Source organism: Pyrgilauda ruficollis, unplaced genomic scaffold, assembly GCF_017590135.1.
Source record: "Pyrgilauda ruficollis isolate IOZ18807 unplaced genomic scaffold, ASM1759013v1 scaffold65, whole genome shotgun sequence".
Lineage (NCBI taxonomy): Eukaryota > Metazoa > Chordata > Aves > Passeriformes > Passeridae > Pyrgilauda > Pyrgilauda ruficollis.
In genome coordinates this window covers 1,349,946-1,377,771 of record NW_024528266.1, presented here as the reverse complement: position 1 = coordinate 1,377,771, position 27,826 = coordinate 1,349,946, and the positions used below count along the sequence as shown (strand labels likewise).

Here is a 27,826-nt window from a genome sequence, read left to right as displayed (position 1 = left end):
CACAGCCTGGTAAGATCTTGATATTTTATAATTCTGGGTTAAATTTGAAGAATTCAAAATGCATAGGCTCTTTTTCCAGACATCTTGTTCTCAGGGATTTGTCATTTGTTTGCCTGAAGAAAAACTGCAGTGAGCTGAGCTTCTGTGCGAGGAGTTTTCCAGATAATTTAAAGAACCATGAAAAATATGTTAATTGTGACTGCTTTGTTGAGGAATTGCAATGCTATCAAAATGAAAAGCAAGAATCATAACTCTGCTTGGAGAAGGAAGGTGAAGAAATAGGAGGGTGGGTTATCTGGGGACAGATTTTGATTCTGCTTTTTCCTACAAAAATTCTGTCCACATTCAGTGAATTATTGGCCTTTGGTAAAAAAGCACAAAGGACTTGGGAGCTGGCTGCAATTTAGCCTTTAGCCTGCTAGAACAGTCACATCAATTATGCTGTGCATCTGCAATTTCCATAAATAAAGAGATGCAGATGCCTGTTGCAAACAGTTTAGATCAATGCATGTCTTCTGTTTTCTTTGTGAAGGGGACATTAATAGAGAGTGTGTGTAAGGGAAGTAGTTTGTATTAACAAAGAGGAAAAGGTATTTTATATTTTCACTTTTTTATTGCCACAAGAAACAAAACCTAAAGTTTGACTGAGCTCTGTGATCTTTGCAAAACTCTCCAAAGCAGAACTCTTCAAAGGCAGAACCTTTCAGAGCATTAGCTATTGCTATTGTTCTGTTAAAAACTTTTCTGATAATATAAAATCTCACCTACTTTCAATTGGAAATGTTCAATTCAGTATAGGACAAAAAAAATTTTATAGTCAATGAAGCCCATACCTGCTTCTACCAGCTGTGAAGTAAATGCAGCTTGGAAGTTGTCGGGAAATTTCTCATCATGAATTTCTCTTCCCTTATTTTCCTTTTTTTCATCTATCCTTTTCCATTCTTCCTTGAACTTTGCTTGTATTCATCCATAACATTTAAGCTGGCATGCCATAACCTGAGCTTGTAATATTCCATTTTGTGCTGAAGTTAACACCCACTGACCACAGCAGGCACGAGGAATTGTTCCACAGGAGAATACAACTCCTTGAATTGGTAATGCCTCCCAAATAAGCTTGTAAATCAGTGGCTGAACTTGCTATCCTTGCACATGTTGGCACATTGCAGGGGTTTGAGAGTGGAGAAGGAACTGATCATGAGGCAGGGCTGGCAGCCAGATCTTACAAGGTGTGGAGAAGTTTGAGAGCCAGCGGTAGCTTTTACTCACCACACCACCTGTTCCTCCTGTAGCATTTGGTTTGCATTAAAATGTAGTGATTTAAAAACCAAAAATTACATGTAAAAAGAGACATTCAGATATTTTGCTTCACGCATAAAACATTTCTTCAGGTCTTTACTCCCTAATGAGAGAGCACTGCATCTATGTATTATTACTACACTGTGAAAATACTCCAAACGTGTTAGGAACTGTTCTTTGAGTTCTTTTGAAGGAGTAGGATTGGAAAGGACCTAATTTTCTTTTTATTTACCAAAGCAATGATGAAAGTCTCCATCAGATCCCAAAGATAATGCTTTCTTTTTTTTATAATAAAATAGTAAAGGTCATGTGTAGACTTTTAAAATGGTTATATCTTTTGAAATTGTTAAGTGTCTGTTTATATTTGTTAAGTCTTTCATCTTGTTACGTCCAGATATTAAGACGGAAGAAAAACTTGAATTGAAGGCTCAGTTTGGTCATTAGGTTTATAATAATTTTTTGTTTTTTGGTCATCTTTCTGAAAACCTGCCCAATGTTCTAAGAATCATGTCAGCAAACAGAAGTCTTGGAAGCTACACGGTAAATTCTCATAAATGCTTGGGTGAAATTTGTTTGAATCTGCTGATTTGAAACTGTGTTATGGTAGTAGCTACCATTTAACCTCCACTATACAGAAAGAATTGGCTTTTTTTCACAAGCACAGAAGAGAAATATTTATTGCCTTTCTGGCATAACGATTTTGAATAGTATTACCTTCACCAAATGCACCAATATCATTAAAGTTTCTATATCTCCTAATTAAGTTTTCAGAGCCCTCCTTGCTGTTGTTCTCAGCTCTGCCTCACCTCTGTGCACGCTTTCTCTCCATGTCATTTTTTCTCTGAAGTCTGTAGCATTTAACACTTTGGTGCAATTGGTGTTCCTTTTCCTTTCAATATTCTCTACCTGCACATTCCAGACCCTTCAGCATGGGCAGCTGGAGGCTTGAAACACACACCACTCAGCCTGACTGCCCCTCTTACACCTCACATTTTCCTTTATGCATCACAGAGATGCTCTACAGGAGCCAGCCATCCTCTGCTCCAGTGGAGAGGATGATTTGGGGGCCTGCAGCAGACACTGTCTCCCATCTCGTTTTGTGCTCCAGCCATTAGCACACAGTCACAGAAAAAAACCAAGATCAGTTCTTTCCAAGCTCTCAACCTCTGAAATACCTAATCCATTTTGACAGAGTGACACCTTCTTCCCCTTTTACCCACCTTGTTCATCTGACTTTCATTATTTCCAATTGTTCCTACTATATTTCAGAAACAACATGAAGATTCTCTGTATTTCTGAGTCTAACTGTTCTTGTTTATTATTTAGATTTCTCCTGCTGGTCTATAGGCAATTAAAGAATATGTTCACTTTGTCCTTTGGTGCTCTGATTAATTTTTTCGCCCCTTAACGTCTTATTTCTGAACTAAACAATCACTGACTCTTGCCATTTGTTGTTGTTAGTGTAATGATCCCCTGACTAATCTCATTACGTTTCCTCCCTGGAAGATTGTTTTCTTTCAGCTGGGTGGGAAGCACTGCCCTCATTGCACTCCCAGAGGGGAAGCAATGATGCACAAAAGAAAGCTCCCCTCATTTATTTCTCCCCTTTATGTGACAGGGAGAAAATCTGAAAACATCATTCCTCTCCTTCAGGCTTATTTCAAATCACTCCTAGGTATCTGAAATCTGTGAAGGAGTTTGAAGGAAACTGCATCTTATACATGCTAAAGATCCTTGTCAGCAGCTCTGGAAGCCAGCTAACCTGAGGGTGTATGCACAGCCTTGTGGAGGCAGATGTAGGCTTCCCCCAGCCTCCTACCAAGGAGGCCAGGCACCAGCCAGATCCCATCTGAGAGAGAGATTACCATGCTACCTTGTCACCCTCTGTTAGTGCTGGCCAGCAGTCACCTCCAAGCTACATCTCATATCTTGAAAACTCCCTCTGAAAATCCTCCACTCGCTACTGCTGTGCAGCTGTTGGGATGTGCCTTTGGCATTGACTCACACACTAAGGCTCATTGCTCAGCTCTGTTTTCTCATTAATAGGAAAAGATTACCCATGCTGAGATTTCAAATGCTGGGACTAATCAGGAACCAGTGGCAGTGCCACAAAAACCCTCATAACTTGTTACAGCCCAGGGAACTCATGTCATAAATCTGGTTAGAAGGCCTTGACATACAACCTGATGGATAAACAGAAATTTCCAAAAGGTTGGTGAAATGCCTGCTCACAAACTATTTTGTGAGCTTAAAATACAGGTTCTTCAGTCATGTTCCTTGAAAATATCCTTTCTGAAGCTAGAAATTCCTCTAGCATCAATGAGATCGTCAGTGCTACTCAGTGAAAAGCATGTCAGCCTACTACAGAGTGGTAATCACATATCCTCTGAGCAGGGAGAGACATAGCTGTCCTAGGATTTTCCTGGGAAGCTATGAGAAAGCTCAGAGAAAAATGATTCTTATCTTAATCACTGCACCTGTTGTTGTGCACATGTGGAATGTGTCATGGAGATTGTTTACCAAAGAGGGATTTCTTAACTGCACTCTGGTGATGGTGTTTTGGATTCATTGACCAATTGGATCCATGTGTGTTGTGACTGTCTGGCAAAGGGAGATTTTTTTTTTCCTTAGTAGTATAGTATAGCATAGCACAATAAAGCATTTGATCAGCCTTCTGCAATCATAGAGTCGATGCACATTATTACCTGGTGGGGCCTGCTGCCACAATACTGCAGCATTGCTCTCTTACTGGAACAGTAACCTACTGTGTTTGTAAGTTTAAGTCTCTGCTATGTCTATTACCAAATTATTTTTCTATCAGTCTTCAAATACCAGCCTGCCCAACTGGCTGTGCCTACTGTAACAGCTCCATTCTACTAACAGAGGGCTAATCATTTGGCCAGTGGGCTCCCTTGGAAAATTCTGCCAAGATACAGCAGGAACTGTCAGACATCCTTGAGTAAAGTTTTGCTTGAAAATTAATCTATTTGCAGCAGGCTGTCAGATGCACCACTTCACTACACTACTACCCTTTTCTCCCTGGGTCTAATTTATATATAACAGTAGTTAGAGGCACTATGAAGCTGGAAAATAATTTGTGACAATAGCACCCCTAAGGGCAAACCAAGGAGGGTATCCAGAGACAACATACCTTTAGGTAAGTGGGAGCTGTAACTATAAAAGTCAGCTTTAACCCTGCCTTAACCCTCAGGTACTGATCACACTCCTTTTAAAATGTTCACATTTCCACTAAGCTGTGACTAGACAGTGCAGGATTCAGCCTCAGAATAATCCAGACAGGACTGTGCTCTGCTGCTACTTTTAAAAGCTGCTGTGTCTTTAAAGTTGCAAAACTTCTCCATAAACCAAACTCTATTCCTCCTAAAAAAATCATCAGGTTTGCAGAGAAGAAAGTAGAGAATGAAAACTGAGAAAATTTGTTTTATGAGAGAAGCAAGTCAAACCCAAAATTGAATGGACTTTCTAAAAGGCTATTTTAAACAGAAATTCAAGCCTCTATCAAAAAGGAGAGCAGTACAATGACAAAAATTTTAACTTATTTTTTCTATTCAGAAATTTTTAGATAAACCCCAAACATTTAAATATATACTGAAAGTATAAAAAGGGTCTAATAACTACATTCAAGTAGAATAGTATCTAATGTGATAATAAAAAGTCTAAACTCTTTTCAGCTGAGCTGAGATTCCAATTTTCTGCATCACTAGCAATGATAATGTTACACAAACAGTGTTCAATCATTAAATTAATTCCCATTAAATCAATGTCCTTAAAGGCCAAACAGTCCTTTAATAATTACCTGATTAAAGTGATGTTAGCATAACATATCAGTTATAGTATATTTATAATTCCCTTCACAACAATAAATCGTTTCTTTGCACCCATCTTGCCCAAATAGTGGCAATAATGCAAGAGTTGGGAAGGGAAATGTGTTCTTTCACCATTCAGCAAATGGCTGGGCTCTAGCTTCTCCTGGTGTCTGCGATGCTTTAATTACACACATCAATCAGATTTTCATTCCTATTATGTAGGAATTGATTGATCCTATTTACAGGATCAATCTTCAAGACCTATGGGAATCAATTCCTGGCTTTTAGGCCTAGACCCACAAGCTTAATGACTTATTTCAGAAAATTAACAATTTTGCACTTACCACTTTCTGTCTTTCTGTGGAATTAGCAAAATGTATTTTCAACTGCAAATCAAAATTCACAAGAGATAAAAGAAAATGATACAAACATTAGTTTGCATTAATATAGTGTCAATACATTGCATTGACTTGTGCAACATTATCAGAGAGAGGGCATGAGTAGCCTTTACAGTGCTTCCAAAAGTTCTGGAAAATACAGCACAAAGTATATTTTGTTTTTCTCTTCTGCTGCTATTACAAAAGAGGAGCAATGACTGCAGCTAATATGAAAATGGAGGCATCCACTAGTATTTGCTGAAGTTACTGGGAGCCCTTAGATGTCTTATACTACAAGTCTAGATATTTGAAAGTCTATCTTTTGATACCTGTAAATGTGACCATATTGGAACTGAGGCTTTCTGTCCACCTCTCATGAATCAGTTGGCCAAAATATACTGTATTAGTGCTGCTGAAATGCATTGGATTATTAGAAGACTTAGCAGGGTTTCAAATTTACTTTTAGGGTTACCAAATACAGGACCATTCAATTACATAATCATAAATAACTGTACAATAAGCCTACCAATTTTACCAACAGCTCTTAAAAAAAATAAAGAAAAAACTGTGATCAGATAATTCTTTGTTGCTACTTTCAAAACACGGGACAATAATTCTACAAAATATAATTATTAATATACACACACAGAGAAGAACACAGATTAGAGCTCAATGGGCATTTTCAAGAAACGGAGGGAGCCTCTGGGGATGCTCTTCAGGAACCTTGTGATGAGATTTGTGCTTTTAAGATGGCTCTTGATTGCATGCCTGTGTAAAGGTGCTATTTACAGCCACTGGGAAGGCACCAAAGTGAAATATGCTTGCTATTATTTTAGAGGATACTGGATCTTAACAAATAACCTTGCACACTGGCAATGTTTAGATCAGATTTCAAGAGATGCTGAGACCAAATCTCTCAATTACTAATGGCTGGATTCAAATGCTGTGAAGCCTCAGGCACTCAGCCACAATTATCATCTCTGGTACATATTCACAAGTGGCTGAGGAGATGATGTGTGTGTTACTGTCACATGCAGTTTGCTTACTGTGGTCTTTCTGCACACTCCTGACAGGGTTGTGCGCAGCACCTTCAGGGACAGCAGAAAGAACTGTGCACAATGGACTGAAAACAGACCATCTGCACGTAAAATTAACATTAAGCTAAACAATGCCATTAATGAGGTATTAAAGGGTGGCTTTAGCCAAGAGCCTGTCAGAGAGGGCATTATGAATATGAGGGAGAGAGCCCCCTTTGGCTGAAACCGAGCAACTGCGAGCCAAGCAAAGCACAAAACAATGCAGTGTGACCATAAGGACAAACACCTATTCCAGTAAAGCCCTCACATCTGTTGACAAGTAGTTTTCCCCATAATCTTTTTACCTCTACATGATTCTGTGACTCAAGATTTTAGGGGGTGAAGGGAATTTTAAAGAGGATTACACACTACAAACTATGGTTTTGCTTCAATTTTTAAAGAATTATGATCTGTTTTATAAATCTGTTCTTCCAAGTTTTCCAAGCATGCACAGTACAGAGTGACCCCTGACTACTTCAGAGAAAAGTGAATCACAGGCATCTCAGATACCTTAGTTCAGTTTTTCTGTCACTAATTCTAGTTATCCTTTAATTTTCAGAATGCTTCTCTGCAATGAACTCCTAGCCTTATAGAATTCAATCATCACCAGTGTAGGAGCTCTAATTATGTTCCTAAATAGCACATTCTAAAATTTAGACTAAAATTCCACTTCAGGTACATCCTGCAATGTTGTTATCAAAGTGATCTCTAAAACTCAAATGACCTAATGTAGTGTTATGACAGTGAACAGAGGACAGAATGAAACCCTCATCCTTTTAAGTTTCACAGAGAAAAATGTGATAACGTAATTTCTTGATGAAAATCACTAATATGAATGCTTATGTTTGAAAATGGAATAACCTGGTTTTCACTGCAAATCAGCTATCACCCTGCTTAAGATCACAACTCAGGTTTTTCAGAAGTGAAAAATTACTTCAAAGGTGACTTTACAGGATAGTGAGGATTTTCCTCTTTGGGGATATAGAAATAAAAGAAGCCATTGTAAGAATGTGGTGCATGCTTATGGCTAAAAATGTTCTATTAGCAAGTATATCTGGGCATGAACAACGAACACCCCGCTCAACCGATTTATTATCACTGCTCCTTCACAGCCTGTTTGCAGATGAATTTATTTCCACTTCATCTCTACCTTTACTCTGTCCTAGTGTGGGGGAAGCCAAGTCAAAACCACCCCTGTTCCTTCATCTCCCTTTTGCCTGGTAGGTGAGGTATCTCACATTTTTAACCCAGCCCCATCTCACTAACTTCAAAAATGCTGAAGAGGTGAAGTCCTACTTTAAGATCTTTCCCTCCACTACTGACAGTGGAAGGATAAAAATTAAGCAGCAGGAGATTTCTACAACAGAATGCTGCTATAATGAAGGTAATCCCCCTAATTTGCATGCTGGAAAGCTGACTAGATTAAAAAAAATACAAACAAATCCGCCTCCCAGCCCTCATTCTACCATATATGCTGAGACTTGTCCTTCATCTCAACACAGAGGGAAAGGAACAGGTTAGTTAAAGAAATAATTTGATAGCATTTTTTGTTTCCTTTCTATATTAATTTTGGTCTACTCTTTTTATAAGCACTTCAATGTTACAAGAAGTCTGGGGAAAAAAATCCTCAGCTGCTGAAGAAGGGAGACTTTCTGCCAGCAGCTTGAAAACCTCTGCTACTCCTGTCTTTACAGCTTTCAGGCAATTTTCCTGGCACCTACCCACCAGTTGATGTTGTGAAGTGGCTCTGCATGGGTGGCTGCAGCTATGGCACAGCTGTTGCAGAGGAGGGACTCCTCACAGGGCAGAAAAGCAACAGAAAACCACCGTGGGTTCCCTCTAAAACCCATGTTTGTCTGCTGCCTTGGATGGCCTCAGCTGAAAAAGGCTGATCAGTCTGAGGATGAAACTGCTGGCATCCCAAGCAGAGGGGGAGTATTTTTAATAAGGTTAAAGCTCATTTCTCACTTCCTCCCTACCTTAAAGAGCTGAAGTTGTCAATTCAACTGTAAACTCCTGGGCAGGAAGATCAAATAGCAGGACAAGCAAGAGTTGTCTCTTCAGCGTCTAAACATCTTTGAAGATAAAAATTGGGATTTCATTGTTCCTCCACACAAGAAACACTCAATTCCTGACTAAATGGTTCTTCCTTGTTTCCTCAATTAAATGTATATTATACACAGGTGAACCCTGAAAAGTCAAAATTGGCTACCTAATCTGAATCTAACTTATTCATTCTTTACCCAAGTACAGCACATAGTCATATGAGAAATTACAACAACTGAAGAAACTGTTCTGAGCAAAATATTCACCTTAGGATGTTTCTAAAGAACACAGAATGATGGACAGATGCCATGACATCCAATTTTACTTTCCTTTTGCCTCACTTGGTCTTGGTCAGGGTTTACACTACAGCCAGACAGACATCACCTTCTCACAGTCAGTCAGAGCTAGTCCTAGGCAATTAAGGTAGTTTTTGGGCTTTCACACTGCCATTCATTCTCCATCTCCTCACAGACTGTATATCAGACACAAAATCTCTAAACAGACTGCCTCATGTACCCAGTGCTATGACTCAAGCAACCACGTGCAGAGAAGATGTAGAAATGCATTATTTAAGATGCCTCTGGGAACTGCCTGAATTTTAACTTCAAATTAGAGGAAAGTTCAAGCATATCCCCTGGTAGTTTCACACTAGTGATATCACATTGCCGCAAACAAATGCCCACACTACTGAACATTTTACTTGGAGCATGGTTATTCCATGGAACTACAGTTTCAAGAAGAGACAATCAAATAAACCTCTGAAAGGACATAAAACTACATCTAAGGCTTACAAAAGTGTACTGCATACATGACAACAGCTCTCAGTACACGCTGTCAGATCCAGTGACCACTTGTGGTTTCCAAATACTTTTGAGACACAGGACACAATTGCCAAAATGTACTCATTTTTGTGTGCTGTCAAGAGGGCTGGCCAAACCACTGAAACATGCAAAAGGAACTTGGGTACCACAGGGTTGCAGTCCCTGTTTCAGAGAGGTGACTTGATGAAGGTAAATACACTTACCGATACACTAGCCCAGATAGATTTAACCAAAATGACATGAGAATTTGGTGGGGGGGGGTCATACTTTTAAGGTGGAAGTATCAAACCACAAATAAATCTGCTGGTGTATGTAGTTTGCTTCCTTACAAGTTTGGTCTCTGACTTTTCATCTTCTCAGTTCAGTGCTGTGCATTTTAGGCCCGGCAAGTCTGTTCCCCTTGCTACATGAATATGTCAAGACTGGCATTAGTTTGAAGAGCAATCAAAACTGCTAATTGACGAGACTGGCATTTAAGCTTTGCCTTCTATCAGAAGGTATAAAACATGTTTTTATGAAGGCAGATGGGTAACATACCCATTTTAAAACAAAGGGCTGATATCTGAGATGTTAAAGAATGTTTCTGTGGTCAGCCAGCAGATCAGGTGCAGAAACCAAATTAGGAACTAGGTCCCAGTCCTAAAGACTTCATACTGGATCTTTTTTATATTTTTAATCATAATCCTCCCCAAGCCAAAACAAACAAAAAAAAATCAGGTTTCACCACTAAATATCATATGTGAAGATATAATTAATTTCTAACAGAATTTTTCCAGAATGGTTCTAGAGTCTTCCTCTGAATATTAAATATTTGATTGTTGTACAGTTAATTAAGAGAAAATGTCACTAAGAAAGGATGTTGCTACAGCATAATGGTTTCCTGCTGATAGGGATATGCCAAGAGTGAGACAAGCAAGACGGAGTAATTTATTAAGCAACAGCAGACTCCAGGCAGTGCATTTCAGGAGGATTATATCACACCTTGGGTGGTAATACAAGGAAGAAGACTGAGAATTCTGAGCAGCTTTAACCATCTGAGAAGCATTATAATGACTTTGAAGTGCTGAAGCTTGGAGGCTGTTTTATTGCTCCTATGAAATGTAATTTACACAAGGCAAACAGTGAGATTTGCTCATTTAGCAGGTATTATCAGCATAATTGGCCATTACTGACACCACTGATGACCAATCAAAACCTCCAGTTGTGACCAGCATTTTAAACAAATATAAGGGGATAAAAAAATGGCCCACCAGTGGTTCTTGAACATCATCAATTTCATAACTTTTCTGGGTTAAGCAAGTGTATTAAGCTCTCTGAAGAAAATTATATTTTTGCAGCTAATACTTCAAGTGCTCCTTATCCTGTGGTCAAATTATATTTATAAAACTATAATGAATGTTTGTTTTGTTGCAATCACTAAGAAGTGATTAAATCTTGAATGATTCAGCCATTTAAAAGATATTTTCTATTATAGCAAAAAAACCAAAACCAAACCCAAACAAAACAGAGCCTTGCATCTTTACCTGCATAATCTAAAGTCCTGCCAGGCCAATTCAGAAATACCTTCTCTTACAGAAAAATTCAAAGCTAAATGAGCAGAGTGTGATAAGATAGAGACTAAGTCTTTTACGGTGTCTTTCATTTCAAATACAAAACACTGTAGTTTTCTCTAACTTCATTATTTTGTCAACATTTTCTTGAAATCTATTATACTAAGTTAGCTCATCACTGAATTCTGAAGCAAAATTTGAGAGGTTGCCTTTAAAACAAAATCCCCAAAAACATTCTTCTGCAAGTCCTTGGTAAAAAATTACACAGCATTTTACCTGTCTCAAAAACTGATCTATTATACAAAAAGGGTTGGCAGTAACTCTACATCTTGAACTTCTGTTTCTTAAACCATTGATTTTCTCCAGTACGAGTGAGAGCAGAGTGCTCCCTAGAGCGTTTTGTAACAAGAGCCCCTAATAGGAAGCTAATAGAAAACCTTCAGGAGATTAAACTAGGTTCTCAGCAAGTATAAATGTCATCAGAGTGTTGCAGCAACTCGATTCAGCTGATCTCAATGAAGATTTTAGTAAAGTTTTCAGAACCCCCAAATTTCTTCTCTGAGAGTTCATATGGCAGGTTCCCTACACTGCCAAATTCTAATAAGGGCAAAATTTGAAGGAGTAGCAACAATACCATGGCTAAAGAAAAGGTTGTAAAGAGTAGCACAAAAGCAGAACAAAGTCTACAAAATATATAATTATTCATATATCACTCAGACTCTCTGAGGTAGAAAGGGACCTTGTCCCTTTCTTGTCCCTTGTCCCAAAGCAGGGCTGCCTAGAGCCAGATTTCTGTCCAGTTGTCAAAGGTAATATTCAAAGTAAGAAAAATGAGGAGCTTTAGCCACTTAGTTTTCTAGGATGAGCAAAAGGAAAAGAACAAATTCAGAAGCTGTGACACTAAATTTTAACACAACTGCAATCCTCCACAATCTGAATCTATGAATTTGTTTCATCTTTAGATGACCAGACAACTCAGAGACAATAGATATTATCTTAACTACTCATGCCTGAATTTTGACTTCACAGTACAAAGCGTTTGCTTTTAATGTAACCCACAGCAGCATGGCTGAGATCACCTAAAAGTCTCTCAGTGGTCACAGCAGATTGCAAATTAAGTGGGTATATTGGGTAGGAAGCCAAAGTATTTCAGTGCACTGCCTGCCCTTTTTTTTTTTATAATGAAGGGCTTGAGCACAGAGTAAAAAATTCCCTTTGCATTTTATACACTTTTATATTAACTGAGTTATATTGCAGCTTTATCCACATGTATCTTAAAAAAATAATGTAAAGTATTTTGGCTGATCTCAATAATGAATGAACGTCAAATAAAAAGGGAAACTTAAAATATATCTCCATATTACCAGTCTCAAAATGGTGCCTAGAGTGGTCACTGAAATATGGAGGTAAGAAAGCGAAAGCCAAGATCAAGACCTAAATTTAAGTGATACAAGTAGCAGTCACATTAAGTTTCAGTCTATCTTTAAGGAAGCAACTAAAAATACTTAAATTTTGTAATGGAGTATGACAGTAATTATAGACCTGCCTTAAAAACATTGGATTGATCTGTGTTGACTTTTATCTAGAGACAATGACACAGTATTTTTCTTTAGTGTTCCAAAAATTGAAAAAGGATAAAACTTGTTAATAGCATCTCGAAAAGGGACACAGTGAACTAAAGCTACTTTCTAATATCTGCCAAGTTTGTAACGATTTCAGACGAAAAATGTTTCAAAAATATTTTAATCATAATAAGTTTGAATTTCCTTAAAGAATGAGTTGTATTTTTGCAGCAGAGGGCTCTCTTCAGAACCATGGCAGGTCTGAAGCCAGTCTGCATGCTTGCAAATTTTTCCTCTATCTAGAGAAAAGAAAGAGAAGATGATGCCACAAATCATGTGCTAGCCCCAAACAAAGAATCCAGAACTATCAAAGCAAAACCAAACTTTGGTTCAAGCTGCTTTGTTTCTGTCAGCACCGGGCATAAAACCATCTTTGGCTCTGTTTTGATAACAGAAATGAGCACCTTGTCATGATTTAAATTGCTGCTGAAAGATTTCTTAAGTGAACGTGACAGTGTTTGAAATGCCCCATGCTGCTACACTTAAGATTTGCCAATCAGAATTAATAGCAACAGATTTACTATTCCAAAACAAATAAAAGCTGCAGTTTTTCTGCTGAACGAAGAGCTGATGAATGAAAACAGGCAAAATCACCACAATGGCCAGTAACCCTGTCAATGAAAATTATTTTCATATGCCTGTATTCACAAGGATTAGTAAACAATAATGCTTCAGCTAATATAGTTTTTATTATATTCAAATTGAATGTGAAATACTGGCTGGCATTATAAATGCATCTCTTATTCTTTTGCACTGAATTTCTGAGTTCTTCTGAGTCTTTATGTTTATATCAGCCAGTAAGTGTATTTTGGTATAAATAAGTATAGGTAATAATAAGTAAATGTACTTTGGTATAAATTCTTTTCAATGTGTTTCATTTTTCCTTCTAGATTATTCAGGAGAGTTCTGCTTGTTGTTTGAAGGGGAGCAAAACTATAGATACATGTCTGTAGCTTTCCCTCACTCACTAGGAGCCAAGTGAATATTTTACCTTTATTTTAGTGAATTCTGTAAAGTTGTGTTGAAAATCCACACGGTAGGGCAGTAAGGTGTCTCTCTCTCTCTCTGTAAATAATTCCTTCCACTTTCCCAGTTCTGTGAATTTCTTTTTCTGAAGTTGCACAGCAGTTTTGGTGCCCCCAGATTCTTTGCACCACCAGCAGGTTTTACTGAGTTGCACCTCCTGTGCGACGCTTCTCACCACACGGAGTAGATGTAGATCTGCTCAAATAAATTCCTTTTTTTTTTTTTTTTTCTCCCCTATTGAATTCTGGTATTGTTACAACCCGGTTCCCCTTCTTTACGTCTAACTTCTTCCTCAAGTTCATGCTGAATTCAAGGTTTCTCTCTAAGCCCTCCTTAACCACTCATTTTCATTGATTGGTCAAAAAACCCCTTTTCTTTTTAAGCTAACTGAGCATCTATCCAAGTGCTCCCTTGTGGACTGCTACTCTGGACCTGTAAGTTAGGAAATTTCACAAAATACAGGCTTCCTTGGATAAACATGAGGCAAACAATTCAGGTGACAATTGTTCAGGCTGAGGTGTGTTAAACCATTTGTGCCTCCTCTGAACCTTGGCTGGGCAGTCTCCTAGAAAGCTTTTAGGGGCTCCTGTTGGGAGTACAGCAGGGATGCTCAGGCTAATCAACCTATGTGGAATGGCTCACATTCATGCAGTAAAGAAACTAATTCTCAAGTTTTAACCTAACAGGAAGACCGATGTAATGAGTCTCATTCTGTAAGAGACCAACTGCTCTCTTACAGCTGGATTTGCTACACACTTACCCTGGGGATATTTTGGATAGAAAGAGAACTTTATAAACCCACACATATACATTCAAAAAACTTACATATGTCTCAGCTACTCTTTGGTTTTATTTATTAAATAAAAAATCACAAACCCCCTGAAACTATCTCTTCAGCTCTCCTCAGCAGACCATCACTGCTCAATGAAAATGATAATTTTAAAAGTAATGTCTCTATGCTTATGTGTTTAAAATTACTCCTCTCACAGAAAGTCTCAGCTTAAGCTCTTTTTTTTTTTTTTTTGGATAGTGACATTGTTTTAGCTTTTTTTTTCCATTCTAGGAGTTTCATACTTGATTTTCATGGATACCTTTAGCTTTTATGGATGTCATCTGATTGTTGTGAAAAAAGAATAATGTAATGCTAAATCACATGTTGCCATTTTCATGTAAATATGACACCTTTACCTACAGTGCTCCATCCACATTCAGGTTAAAACACAAAGAACTGTCTGTGAGTTTGGGGCTGTAGTGGCCATGGCTCTTTGTAGAGCAGATGCTCTGTGAAATTAAATCAGGTGTACCTGCAGTGCCAGCAGAGACTGAGGAATAATGGATACAATGCTTATCTTACATGGTTAAGCAAGAAGGTGTTCATTCTGTTTTGCTGTCGAGCCTAAACCCCCATTTGCTCTTATGTTAAGCTGCGTTTATTTATTCCACTTTGCTTTACAACCTCAACTTGCAGACCAGAATTCTAAGCAGTATATACCCAACCAAGATCTGCAGTCCCTGCTGTATTCAGGATACATGGTTAAAACTCTTCCAGAAGAGGTACACTGTGAAGGACTTGGAAATACAAGCAGAACTGGGGACCGGCCTGGGCTGCACCAGATGCTAGATGGGATTGAGAAATCAATCAGGAAGGCCAGAGATGCTTGAGTCTAAACATTAGATAGGAAATTTGAAATAAATCAGAAGAGGGAGGAAAGAATATCAGACACAGTAAGATTGTTTAGCACTGCTGACTAGTCTAAACTTAGCTCAAAATCCAAATCCTGGAATTCTCTGTCTGACTGGGTAAGAACATAGCACTTGTACATGTTGAATAATTCTCCAGCAACTGATGAGCAATATTATTTGTTTTTACTCAGAGAAAAATCACCTTTCTGTAATAACAAAACAACAAATCACAAGCTAGCATGTAGTGCTCTGAAATTCTCAGGGTACCACGTAGGGCAGCTAAATATCTAGGAAATCTTTTAGCACAAGGCCTTCCAGTGGTCCCAGTTCCGTGCGGGCTGTGGGAGGGAGGCAGGGGAGAGGAAGGTCTCTACAGCAAGGGGGAGGATAAGTAGGTTTTCTCTTGGAGGTAGGAGCCTCTCTCCTCCTCTGTCTCTTACCTTGCTGCACAAAGGATCCATAGACAAACCACATGGAGTTGTAGAGAGTTGTGGACGTCATGGATCCCATCTGAAGGCGCGGCGGGTTGAGCCAGTTCAAGAGGTAGACCAGGAGCCCCACCAGCAGCACCGTGCCAGCAATGCAGGCCCACAGGGAGAGGTCAAAGGGGGCCAGGCAGGCAAACATGTCCACGGTCTTCTCTGCCTTGCGCAGCAGCACGCCCACCGAGTAGTCCATGTAGCGCGTCGTGAAGTCCACCACGTTCTCCCTGTCGGGGGTGATGGTGAGGGCAGAGATCCCAATGTCAGCTCTCTGAGGGGAGGAGGAAAAAAACAACGTGGATAAGTAGGAGCTGCAAAAAAGATCTTTGGTCCTCTGTGATTTATAGCAGCCAAGCTTAGGGAGAATCAGATGCCAAGACTGAGGTCTTCAGCATCATCTATGTGAGAAGAGAAAGGTGACTGAAGCTTGAGCAGGGTAGATCAACCATGTGTCTTAGCTTCTGCAAGCAAACCTCACTTGGTGGACTCTGGCATATCAGCTCTCCTTGTCGTTATTTTCCAAGAAATCAAAATACTACAAACACAGGAAATACCTGGAGGAAGTCTACTGTTGGTCATTTTTGTCAACCTGGCTTATTAAAGCCATTGCTGACATTGTCAGATTTCTTTGTCAGATCTGCTGCAAAAGTCAGATTTCATGCATAGCAGATCTAATCATAGGAAATTAGTTGCCTGATAGAGCCAAATTTATAAAATATTTTCATGATTTGATGATCATGAAAAAGGGCTGCTACCCTAGGAGCACCTGAAATTCCATAAAACATCAATTTTATCTATGAAGTCTAAAGTGCAGAAGGGCAGATTCTGCACGCAGTTCCTTTACGATTAATTCCTCTGTATTCTACTGACAAGCAATTCCTCCAGCAACGCCAATCTGTCCTGCAGCTCGCCTGGACTTGCTTTGTGTCATTTCCTTTCTTTTTTTCTGTAATTTAAAGAACACATTTCACATGAAAAGAGGATGAGTAACATTTCTTGATCTAATCATTGTATTTCACAGTATGTATTAGGTCTCCAGGGACACCAGGCACAAGTACAGCAGGTGCTACTGTACTTTTTACTGGTATAATTAGAGCTTCACTAAAAACAAGAAAGGTTATTTAAAGCAGACATATGAATACCATCTTAAAAAGCCCAAATACTGAGCAATAAGACTGTGAATTCTAGATGGCTTAGTATGACAAAAGAGTACTTAAAATATTTAAACTTGTACTACATTGATTTAATCCATTTTTGTTCTGCCTGAAGAAGTGTGTGATCCTTTGGAAGGGGGTGAGGAGAGCACAAAAAATTGAAAGTACTGAGTCAAACTTTATTAGCTCTCTTGAATTTCTTTCTTCTTGCCCAAAGAAGGCAGAGGTTCCTAGTTCCTTAGATATGTGATCTGAAATATTGAGTAGGAAGGTATGGCAGCTGAAACTGACTAGAAAATTTTGTAAATCAGTTGGGCTCTTTTAATATGATGCGCAGAGCACTCCGCAGCCCATGGCCCAAACACACTCCTAATCACAGTGCTCTTAAGACTTCAGTTTAAATGATGTTACTTTATATTGATTGTTCACTGGCTTGAGAAAGTGGCAGAGCCTAGCTGGAAGCCCGATGATTTGGACAAAAAAAAGGTTTGAAAATATTGATTTTCTTAAAAGCTATGAATTAGAGCTTCACCTTTAATTTGTGTGTTAAGTTCTCCGGTGTCTTAAGTGAAGTTGTGCTGGTGAGCACAGCTGAAAGCATGGCTTCATGAATTCACTTCAGGTCCCTTCCTAACATTTTTGTGAGAGTGATGATTCAACTGCCCTTTGCCCATGGGCAGCAGCCAACTCAGTCAGTAATTAGAATTATCCATGGAAACGTTCAGGTTACCTGAGTCTCCCTATCCTCTCGTTACAAACCTTCTGTTCAAGGAGTGACTCAAGTGATTCACAGCTCCTGCTGAGAGTCAAGCCCTAGCTCCAATGAGCAAGATGCAAACCAGCCAGCATTTGAATTGTCTTCCACAACTGTGAACAAATATATGTTTTTAAAACCATTTACAAATATAGAAGTCCAATAGTTGTCAAACAGGAAATTATGATTGTATTTAATGAGTAGCATAAATGTGGGCCTTTCCCCCTGAATGTGTATCAAAAAGCAAAATAGGAATTTAGAGGTAAGGTGTCACTATCATATTTTCTGAAAAATCCCTTTGCCAGCATTTCTTCTCCTGGGAAGCTGAGAAACCTCAGAGAAAAATGAAAACAATAATTATCTCATTTTGCTGCTCCTGTGTTTTGCTGCTTTGGAATGTGGTCTGGAGATTGTTTATCCAACAAGTGGTTGTTTGATTAGTTACATGTGAATTTTTTTACTTAATGACCAATCACCATCCAGCTGTGTCGGGACTCTAGAAGGAGTCATGAGTTTTGATTATCATTCTTTGTAATCTTCTGTCTGTATCCTTTCTCTATTCTTTAGTATAGTTTAGTATAGCATAATATAATATATAATATCATATCATATAATAAAAGAATAAATTATCCTTCTAAGAACATGGAGTCAGATTCATCAATTTCCTTCCTTCGACGGGGACATCAGAAACTACCACAGTAAGGGAGGACATGTGGAAAAAAAACCCCTCCTAGACTCAGACTCTGCTTATTAAGTTAGCTGTGTTACTAATTATCAGTATACTATTAAATACTCCTCTACCATACTAGATCATTGAGTTTCTCATTCAAATTGCAATCTATAGGATGCTTAAAGATACTCTACTAAAAAGCAACACACACCAGTAAAGATAGTTTTACCAAATAATAGTTGACTGTATGACTAATAGAATTCTTTTCTGCTTTTCTCCTCAACAGCACAACACTTTTTTCCCCCCATTAAATACATTGAAGAGAATTAAAGAAAAAAATGAGACACCATGATATCTATGGAAATACTACTTCTAATCTGCATGTCTGGGAAGCAGTACCTCCACATTGCCCAGAATTATGGTTCCACTCCAGTTATCAGCCAGCTATGACAGCAGAACAATATTGTGCTAATGGAAATGCTGCATTTCTTTTGTTCAACTGCAGCAACAATTGTGATATAATTATATGTCTTGCTACTTTATATACTACATATATAATTAAGGCTTTGAGGTGACCTAATTGGAGCCTTCCAGTATCTGAAGGCAGCCTACAAGAAAGATGGAGAGAGACCTTTCACAATGGCCTGGGGTCACAGGAGGGGGGGAAATGTCTTTAAACTGAAAGGGAGTAGGTTTAGGTTAGATATTAGAAAGAAATTCTTCACTGTGAAGGTGATGAGACACTGAAACAGACTGCCCAGAGAAGCTGCAGATGCCCCATCCCCCTAAGTGTTCAAGGAAGGGCTCTGAGCAAGATGATCTAGTGAAAGATGTCCTGCCCATGGCAGTGGGGTTGGATGAGATGATCCTTAAACCATTCTGGGATTCTACATGTCTTTATTTCTTGAGAGGCAGTAAAATGAAAACCAGAAAGGACAGAGGTAAATCCTGAGTTCTTTAGCACTCTGGTGTTTAGCTGTTTCAAAAAAAAAAAAAAAAAAAAAAAAAGCAAAAAAGCTACACTGAAATATGTAAACTCATACTCTTTACTTACTAAATTGGATCATAAACACCAGATTCCCAGAAAACTACACTTTTTGCACAAATCCAAGCTGAAGCTTCACTTGATAATTGATTTACTGATAGTGAGCATCCTTGATTACATAGAGATTCTGTCATCTTGTTTCAAAATTGGAAGATGAAAAAAATTAAAAGCTTGTCATTAACATGTCAGATTGGATCACAGAAGACATCAGTTTGAAGAAGTAAAGGTTCACTTAGTGCTTTTGAAATAGAAAGGCAAATGCATGCAATTATATCAATATTTAGATATAAAGCTGCCAATCTGAATCATAAACATGTATAGCTCTCCACTCACTAAGTTTTTGCAGTGCCAAAATTAAAAAATCATCATATGTCTTACAAGTTTCTCATGAATGAAACTGTGACTCCTGAAACAGACTGAAAAAACAGCAGAGGGCATTATTTTGCTCTGTGTGACCTGCATAGAAATTTATATTTATCTTCCTTAGCAGCAGTTCTCCTGAGGCCATTGTAGAGCAACATAACCAGAATGAGAAAATCCAAAAGAAATGACCTAACGGGTCTGATAGCACTGCTACTGGTGTCACAGAACCAGCTTATCAGCAAAGCCTAGAAATCCCTGAAATGTCCCTAAGCTACTGCTGTAGCAAGCACATCTCATACACATGGAAAGCCATCTTCCTGCAGTTCATCATCAAGAACAGGGAAAATAAATTCATCTATTCTAAACTGGTCCTGTGAATGCCTTCATTTTATCCATTTTCAATGTTAAATCAAGTTTCAACAAATGCTAGGGGTGAAAAAGCAGTCCCATGTAATGCAGTTATTAATATGAACATGCAAAAACCAGAGAGACATTTTTACTCACGCTAACACACATAGGTCCAAATAATTCTCCTTTTACTCAGCTATTATTTTTTCTTGTCTCACTTTGTCCTTCCTGTATGGTTTCTCCCTTCTTATACTAGCCCCTTTAAGAAGGTGTAATAGAAAAAGAGGCTTCTGCTTGATTTGCAGTTTCCCTTAGAAATGCTTAAGCATGTATTTTTCCTTTTCTGATGGACCTAAGTGGAATCAGGCTGCTTTCCCTATGCTATTTGCTTCCTCATGGCTCCTCACTGGCAAAAAATCCTCACAACCAAGGTAGCATGGCAAGATGTGAATAGCAATGGTTGATGGATGTGAATATCACCAGAAAGCCCAGAGTCATGCTGGAAAGCCTAGAGTGCTCTCCCAGAAGTGCCATTAGCCACTTCTCTTGCCTGTCATACAGGCTCATCCCTCAGGCCATCTGGATAGAGGGCAACTAAAGGAAACACCATGAGAAGAGAGATAATTAACAGTAAGAGAAAGATTTGTGGTAAAGCACTGCTCCCTTGAGATGGTTTTAGCCTCTCCACAGAGGGCTGCTGCTCTCTGAACTAATCCTGTTTGTGAGATGAAGCTCTACAAGATGCAGTGAGAGCCCAGGGCACTTGACAGGAGAGGGACAAGAGCACCACGTGCTTCTCTCAAAGAGCATTTATTCTCTGAAGACCACCCAGTTCAGGGGTTTAGCAAACTGAAAACTCTGTATAGCAGGGTTACATTCAGGTTATTTTACTAGAAAAGGTGCATGAACCAGGAGCATACCTAATGTAAGTCTTGACAATCAAAGGAGTGGAGGCTTGGATCTGTTTCCAAATTCAAATTACAGATCAGTTACTATGCTCTGCTGATTCAAGCTCCTATTTTAGCAGCCAGCAGAAACCTTGTCTTCAAAGCTGGAACAGAATGAACTAGGCACAATGTCATGTCTGTGAAGCCAGCTGTTGGCCCAGGGCATGTACTTGGCACAGCTGGGCTCCTGCCCTGCCATCCCACTCCAGCAGGGCTGCTGAAAACAAGATCAGCCTGGGACTGCTCTCCCTGATACCAGGACCTGCACCAGAGACTGCTGCATGCTGAAGATGGTTAATGTAAGCAGTGAACATTGATCTTGAGCACAGAAATCATGTGGTTGCTACAGCAACTGCTGTTTCACATGGCACATCTTCTGGAGTGGCCAAAGACACCTTTTTTTCAATGAGATGATCTCTACAATTACCTGGAAGGAGGCTGTAATGAGGTGGGGATTGATCACCCCAGGAGCAAGAAATAGGACAAGAGGAAATGACCTCAGGTTGTGCCAGGAGATGTTAGAAAAAGTTCATTCACTGAAAAGGTGGCCAAGCACTGGAACAGGCAGCCCAGAGAAGTGGCTGAGTCACCCTCCCTGGAGGTATTGAAAGGACAAGTAGACGTGGTACTTTGGCACCTGATTTAGTGATTGACTTGGCAGTGCTGGATAGCAGTTGGACTTGATGATCTTAAAGGTCTTTTCCAAGCTAAATGACTGTAGGTATACTTAGAAAGAGAAGGCAGCTATTTTCCATCACCCTTGAGTGAGGCTTGTCTCTTGCAGAACTCATTCCTGGCTGACACACTAACAGGCAAAGAGTACTCCCACTGTTTCTGGAATTCCTCCACTTGTTGGCCCGACTATCATGTACAACTTGGTTGGGAAAACAAGGAAATGCTGTGTCTCAAACAGGTTAGGCCTTTAATTTAAAACTATTCTCTGCTCCTTTACTTCCCCTTATAAAGTTGCCAAGCGGATGGAAATGTGAGTTCTGGGGCAGAACGCAGCTCACAGCAAATAAGAAAGCAGCCTTTCAAGAACAGCTTGCACTTGGTGAGGGGTAGATAGACACTGGCTGCTCGCCCAGAGGCTCCTTTGCCGTAAGAGGGACAGAGAAAGGGAGAGAAGGACACATTGAACTTTTACTCCTAATTAATTATGTAAGGATAAGGAAGATGAAAAATTTACACTGCTATAGTATAAGGAAAACATGGGTTTTGAATTCCAAATGCAGTTCCATTAACCCTTCATACACTGTAGATGTGCAGAAAGATTTCACATCCATGAAGACTCCTTTACAGCAAAATCACAGCAGGCTAGTAAATCTGTTGCACTTGAGACATGGATTTACACATCTGGGTGGTTACCACCTTCCGTGGGCTATTCCTTTGAATCCCTGCCTGCCAAGGGAACAAGAATGCCATATGTGTTTTTTCTTGGAGCCATTTGGGTTGTTAGGAGTTCTGCCTTAGCAATCATCCATTGCAAATAAATAAAAAACATTCCAGGCCCACTTCCATTTCCAGACCATCAAGAATTAAGACCCCTCCAGTCCATGTTATGCAATGGTCTGATGAGCACTGTAGGGAGCAGGGTACAGCATAATATCAGATTTAGAGACAGAAAGAATGGTTAAAAATAAGTCAATGGACCATTGTGTTGTTATGTCTCAAAATTAGATGAGGGATTTTTAGTTGTCCAGGTTTAGAAGGAGATGATAGAAAATCTACTTTTCTAGCTGTATCCAGCTTACTAATTGTGAATACACAGTTCCAGCTTCATAAGGACATAGGGAAATGGCAAAGGAAGTTTATTATTACAGTGTAGGTGTATGGAAGGTGATATGGGTACAGAATGAGTAGCTGGGTTTTTCCATTCCAACAGGCTTCCTGCTGCTTAGGAAGGCAGAATAGGTTAAACCTATCAGTAATTTTTAACCCACGGAGGATAATAGTTTCTTTTTTTTTTCCAAAAATATTATTTTCTCTTCTTTTATTGAAAGACTTAAGTCCTGTACCTTACCATGGTGCTCCTTGCTGTTAGCTGTGCTTACGAATTAAATTCCACCTGCGTGTTTGGAAAAACAGCCAATGTCTAAGTTATTTACATGAATATCTACTGCAGCTCCTTAAGGAAGCACAACAAATGTAGGACTCTACAGCTGTAAAAGCTAACCCCACATGTTAATTAAGAGCAATAAAATATATATATTCACAGCACAAATGAGGCATCAGCAGAATAAAGTCTGCCTAGTCTTTTCTCTCTCAGTGGGAGAAACTCTAAACAGATAAGATGCAAGGAGTGGGCAAAAAGAAAAAAGGAAAACATTGCATATGCATTAGGTTCAATTTATTTATAATATTGAACAATTAATGTCAAATTAAGTAGACTAAATGGTTTATTAATTACAGAATAGATAATATATTACTCTTGATTCATACATCTACATAATGTGTTGTTATTATATATCAATAAAACATTTTCTGTTGATTATATACTTCATGTATTCATCACATCAACATTTTTCTAAGTGCTATACATTATTTATGTAATGTATCACTAATTACTGCAACACCAATTTCTCCTCTTTTGAACAGCCTCTTCAACTCATTTGTGTCAGGACTTGCCAAACTAATTAGGGTGCTGTGCATCCCATTATTTGACTAGAGTGAGATTTTACTTTGGTTGGAAAAAAAAAAAAGATCTTCCTGCTTCTTAAACAGTTACTAACAAGTATAATTTCCAGCTTTTTCGGTGCTGTCCAATGCACACTATTTCAGGGCTGGCAAAGCGCAATAAACAAAGTGTTATCAATTACCCATAAAAAATGTTACTGGCTGACACAAACAAAATATAACACATATTTCTTAACTTTATCACACATTATTACTTAGTAAATTATTAATGACCTTACCTTAAACACCAGTTCTCCTATCAGGCCGTTCCATGACCCATCATCCTGAGGACTCCCATACTTGTGATCTGGTGCTACATAAATTTCGTATTTAAAGCCGAGGTAAGTGGCCAAGGCTTCCAACACGTCTATTGAGAAGCCCTGATACTTCTTTGGTTTTCCCAGAACATTTTCAGACACCATGACAAACGGCTCTTCCTAAAAAAAAAAAAAAAAAAAAAACAAAGGAGGAATCTGTTAATAAAGCAATTATATGTCATGTTTGGGTGCTGGGGTTTTTTAAATTGAAGAAGGAACTATTAAAATATTTATACAAAACTTTCCTAAAATACCTTTCTAGCAGTGTTCTCTACAGTCTACAAAATGCTGTTTTGTTTTTGATTTCCTTCAACAGAGAAATTTCATTTTCTATTACATAGTGTAGAAGTAGATCTTCTGCTGTAACGTTTCAGCTGAATGATTTTTAGTAATGCCTGCTGACCACACTTATGGTCAGCAGGACAGACATACATTCCATGTCTGTCCATAAATATGGAGGATTCTACAGCACTGCCATTTTCCACTAGCTGGGCAAACACAGCACCTAATGCAGCCACTAATTCATGTTGTAAGGGAAGAAAAACAAGGCAAAACTGAAACATGTGTTGCTCTTGTCCTTCTATTGTAACCTGGATATAGGCCAGCTAAACTTAAATAGTTCTACCCAAAGAAACTCCATTTGATTAGTTTAGGGACAATCAATTATAGGAGTAAAGGCTGTCTATGAGAATGATTGGTGAATATTAATCTAAAACATAACTGCCAAAAAGGATAGAAATAGATTCCAAAAGCTGATACTGAAAGGTCAGGTTTCCAAAAACATGCTTTTCTTACTTTTCCAAAGACTTGTAGTAGTTTTCTCTATTTTGTTATTAAATTGCCCCTGCTCTGTTATTCTTCCTGTTGCACAATTAATTTCTAGACATTCCCCTGCACTTATTTTTCAAAAAGGATGCAAAAAACCAGATTATATTTCTAAAGACAAAAAATATATATTTGCCATAGATGCATTTCTTTTAGGCTTGTTCTTTATTTCTGTAAAGAATAAAGCCTAAATGAAATCCATCTATGGCAAATATATATTTTCTCTGAAAACATCTGTTTGATCTAAGTACAGCAAAATATTAAATCGTCCCCAATAGCATTAAGGTGCTCTAATGCATAGGCATTTTTTAAAATACGCTGCATGTCTTTCTTTTAATTCATTACATAGTGCTGTAATTTTATATAAGGTTAACAGAAACATCTATTCTGAGGTGCAGAAAAGTTAGTTCTGACTTGTCATGGCTTGGCCAGGACAAGCCCATGAAACCACTCCCTGACCACTTTGTTCTGGTCTGCAAAACTGACAAGCAGATAGCAGGAAACAGAATTGATTTTTTTTGCAGTGTTTGTGGCCTAAACTTGAATTATACATACAGCAGCATTTTTGTTGGTGTTTAAAAATATTTTTTTTATTATTTTACTACTTATATCTGTAAATTACTTTGAAGCCAGAGTATTTGTACAATTTTTTCACTAATCCTATACCTCACTAATATTTTTAGCTTGCTGGAATGTCCTTCTATATGAACAGGTGTCACTGAATTGCAGGCAGGATGTTTTTGAAATAAGAAAGCATCTTTTGTAAATGCTTGAGCAAATATTCTTAAGGAGAACCACATGCTGAGGATGCTGCCAAAGAAGAAAGGATGCAAACAGACTGCACTGGCAGGATGTTCTTTTCTGACTCCAGGAAATCCAGGAAAAAACCCATCCCCAAACCCAAATCAAATGGAAAATGAACCAAACAACCCCACGCCTGATTAAAAAAAAAAAAAAAAAAAGTTAAGGATGGACTGTCTCAAGTTATTATTTCTAATTCTGTGATAAAATTTCTTTCTTTCATAGTATCCAAGATCAGTGAAATTGACTAAAAATGGAGGAAAGTAAAATGAATTCTTAAAGTAGTTTTCCAGTGGCCAGGTTCCAAGAACATTGAAGGAATGGAGACCAAGTTGATGAAAGCCTCTCTTAAATGAGAGCACAATGTGAATTCAGCTTTGCTGATCACCTGAACAATTGATTCCATAATATAGACTCAAAATTACATGGAAGAAATGTTTCTGCAACAAATAAAAATGGTAGTTCATCAATCTAAACATGCTATGCACAAAATTATAAATATTTATGTGTACAAAAGACATTTTAGACATTGATAATTTTCATATTAGAAAGGATTAATTTTTATCACTAAATTATTTAGAAAATAGCTGCTCATAAACTGATTTTCTATCCAAACGCTCACTGTAGTGATTTAATATGCTGTTTAAAATGCAGTTTGTCACAGCTAATATCCTTATTGGGACTTAATAGTCCTTTATTAAGCAATGTGATATTGTTTGCTGTTGAGAGATTTACAAAAAACCCCAATGTCCAGTGTCCTATATATATGTAATGAAATATAAATAGTCAATCAGCTTTCTACAAAGCAACTAACATTTTACAATTTTTGTTGAAACCCTTTAATCACATTCCAAACAAAACAAAACCAATCTACTGCCATGATGGTTTTTTGTGCAATTGTTTAAATTTCTGAGAAAGCATTGAAAGAGGACAAAAATATTTGTCATGATATTTTCCCCTCATAAATGCTGCAGCTTGAACTACACCAGTTGTTATTTTCTTTTTCTTTGCAATGGGAGGGTGTTATGGAAGCTATGGAAAGGTGCATACATCCCTACAACATGGATGTTAAAATTATTGTCTCCATCCTTGAGAAAGTTGAACTTGCAGAAAGAAAAGAAACATAGCAAAACAACGAGGACAATGATGAGCTTGTAGAAAGTAGGTGTGACAATCTGGTGAGCTAACTGATGATTTTGAAGGTGGGAAAATTTACCCAGATTATGAAGGTTCCATTAGACCTCAAAAAATTCAGGAAAATCCTGATACACTTTCTCTCCAAAGCAAGTGTTAATTCAGACTATATAAGGAGGTCTTTATCAGAGAATCCATACAATTGTCAGCCTTGGAGATGCTCAAATCTCCCCTGGACAGCGTTCCAACAACCTACTCCTACATTTACCCTGCTCCACACAGCTGCCACCCAAGGGTCCCTTCAAAAGTAAATTGTTCCAGAATACAGTGAAGTGATCCAAGGAAGGCCACTGCTCCTGCTTCTCCTTTTCTTCCTCTCGGAGACACCTCTCTAGGGGGCTCATGAGCCTCTATGGGGCAAGAGCAGACTTCACAGCCTGTAAAACCAGGGAGCTCTGAAGAAGCAAACAAGTCACAACATTCATGACAGAGGAGAAAAATAAAACAAGATGAATGGGTTGCAAACCCTTAAATTCTTGGTTTTGCAAGGTTGATGATCTGCCTCACTGAACCACATGGATATCCAGTTTATACAGGAGATTGCTTTTCATCCAACCTCAGTGGAGATCCTTTAAGAGAGGGTTTATTTTCATTCCACTTTACCTTCAACATGCCCCCTCCTTGGATGTCAACTGAGTGCAGCACTACTAAGTCTGTGAAAAGGGCTCCTTCTCAAAATAACTCCACAGTTATCACTGCCTGGTTTCTTCTTGGAATCAAAGCTATGCTGCCCTGACCCAGAGGAGGATGGGTTTAAGACTTGATGGACTTTACACAGGACTGTGGATTAACTGTGGTGGACAGCTAAGCACCACGCAGCCAAAACCACCTGCAGCCAAGTGAAACTCAGCAGCAGACAGGTGAAGGTTATACTGGGTGAAGCTGTGCATATTGCTTTTTACAGCTGTAGGAAGACAGTCTGGCTT

General features: G+C 38.6%; 1 protein-coding gene across 2 annotated transcripts in view; it reads right to left on the bottom strand.

Moving 5' to 3' along the window:
- Nucleotides 1–27,826, bottom strand: part of GRID2 (glutamate ionotropic receptor delta type subunit 2) — a 676,953-nt gene that overhangs the window by 103,115 nt on the left and 546,012 nt on the right. For both annotated transcript variants that reach the window (XM_041484266.1, XM_041484267.1), the window contains 2 exons: nt 24,003–24,200; nt 15,765–16,077 (listed from right to left, as the gene is read on the bottom strand). In XM_041484266.1, the coding sequence (XP_041340200.1) occupies nt 15,765–16,077; nt 24,003–24,200 (511 nt within the window). The remainder of the gene's footprint in view (nt 1–15,764; nt 16,078–24,002; nt 24,201–27,826) is intronic.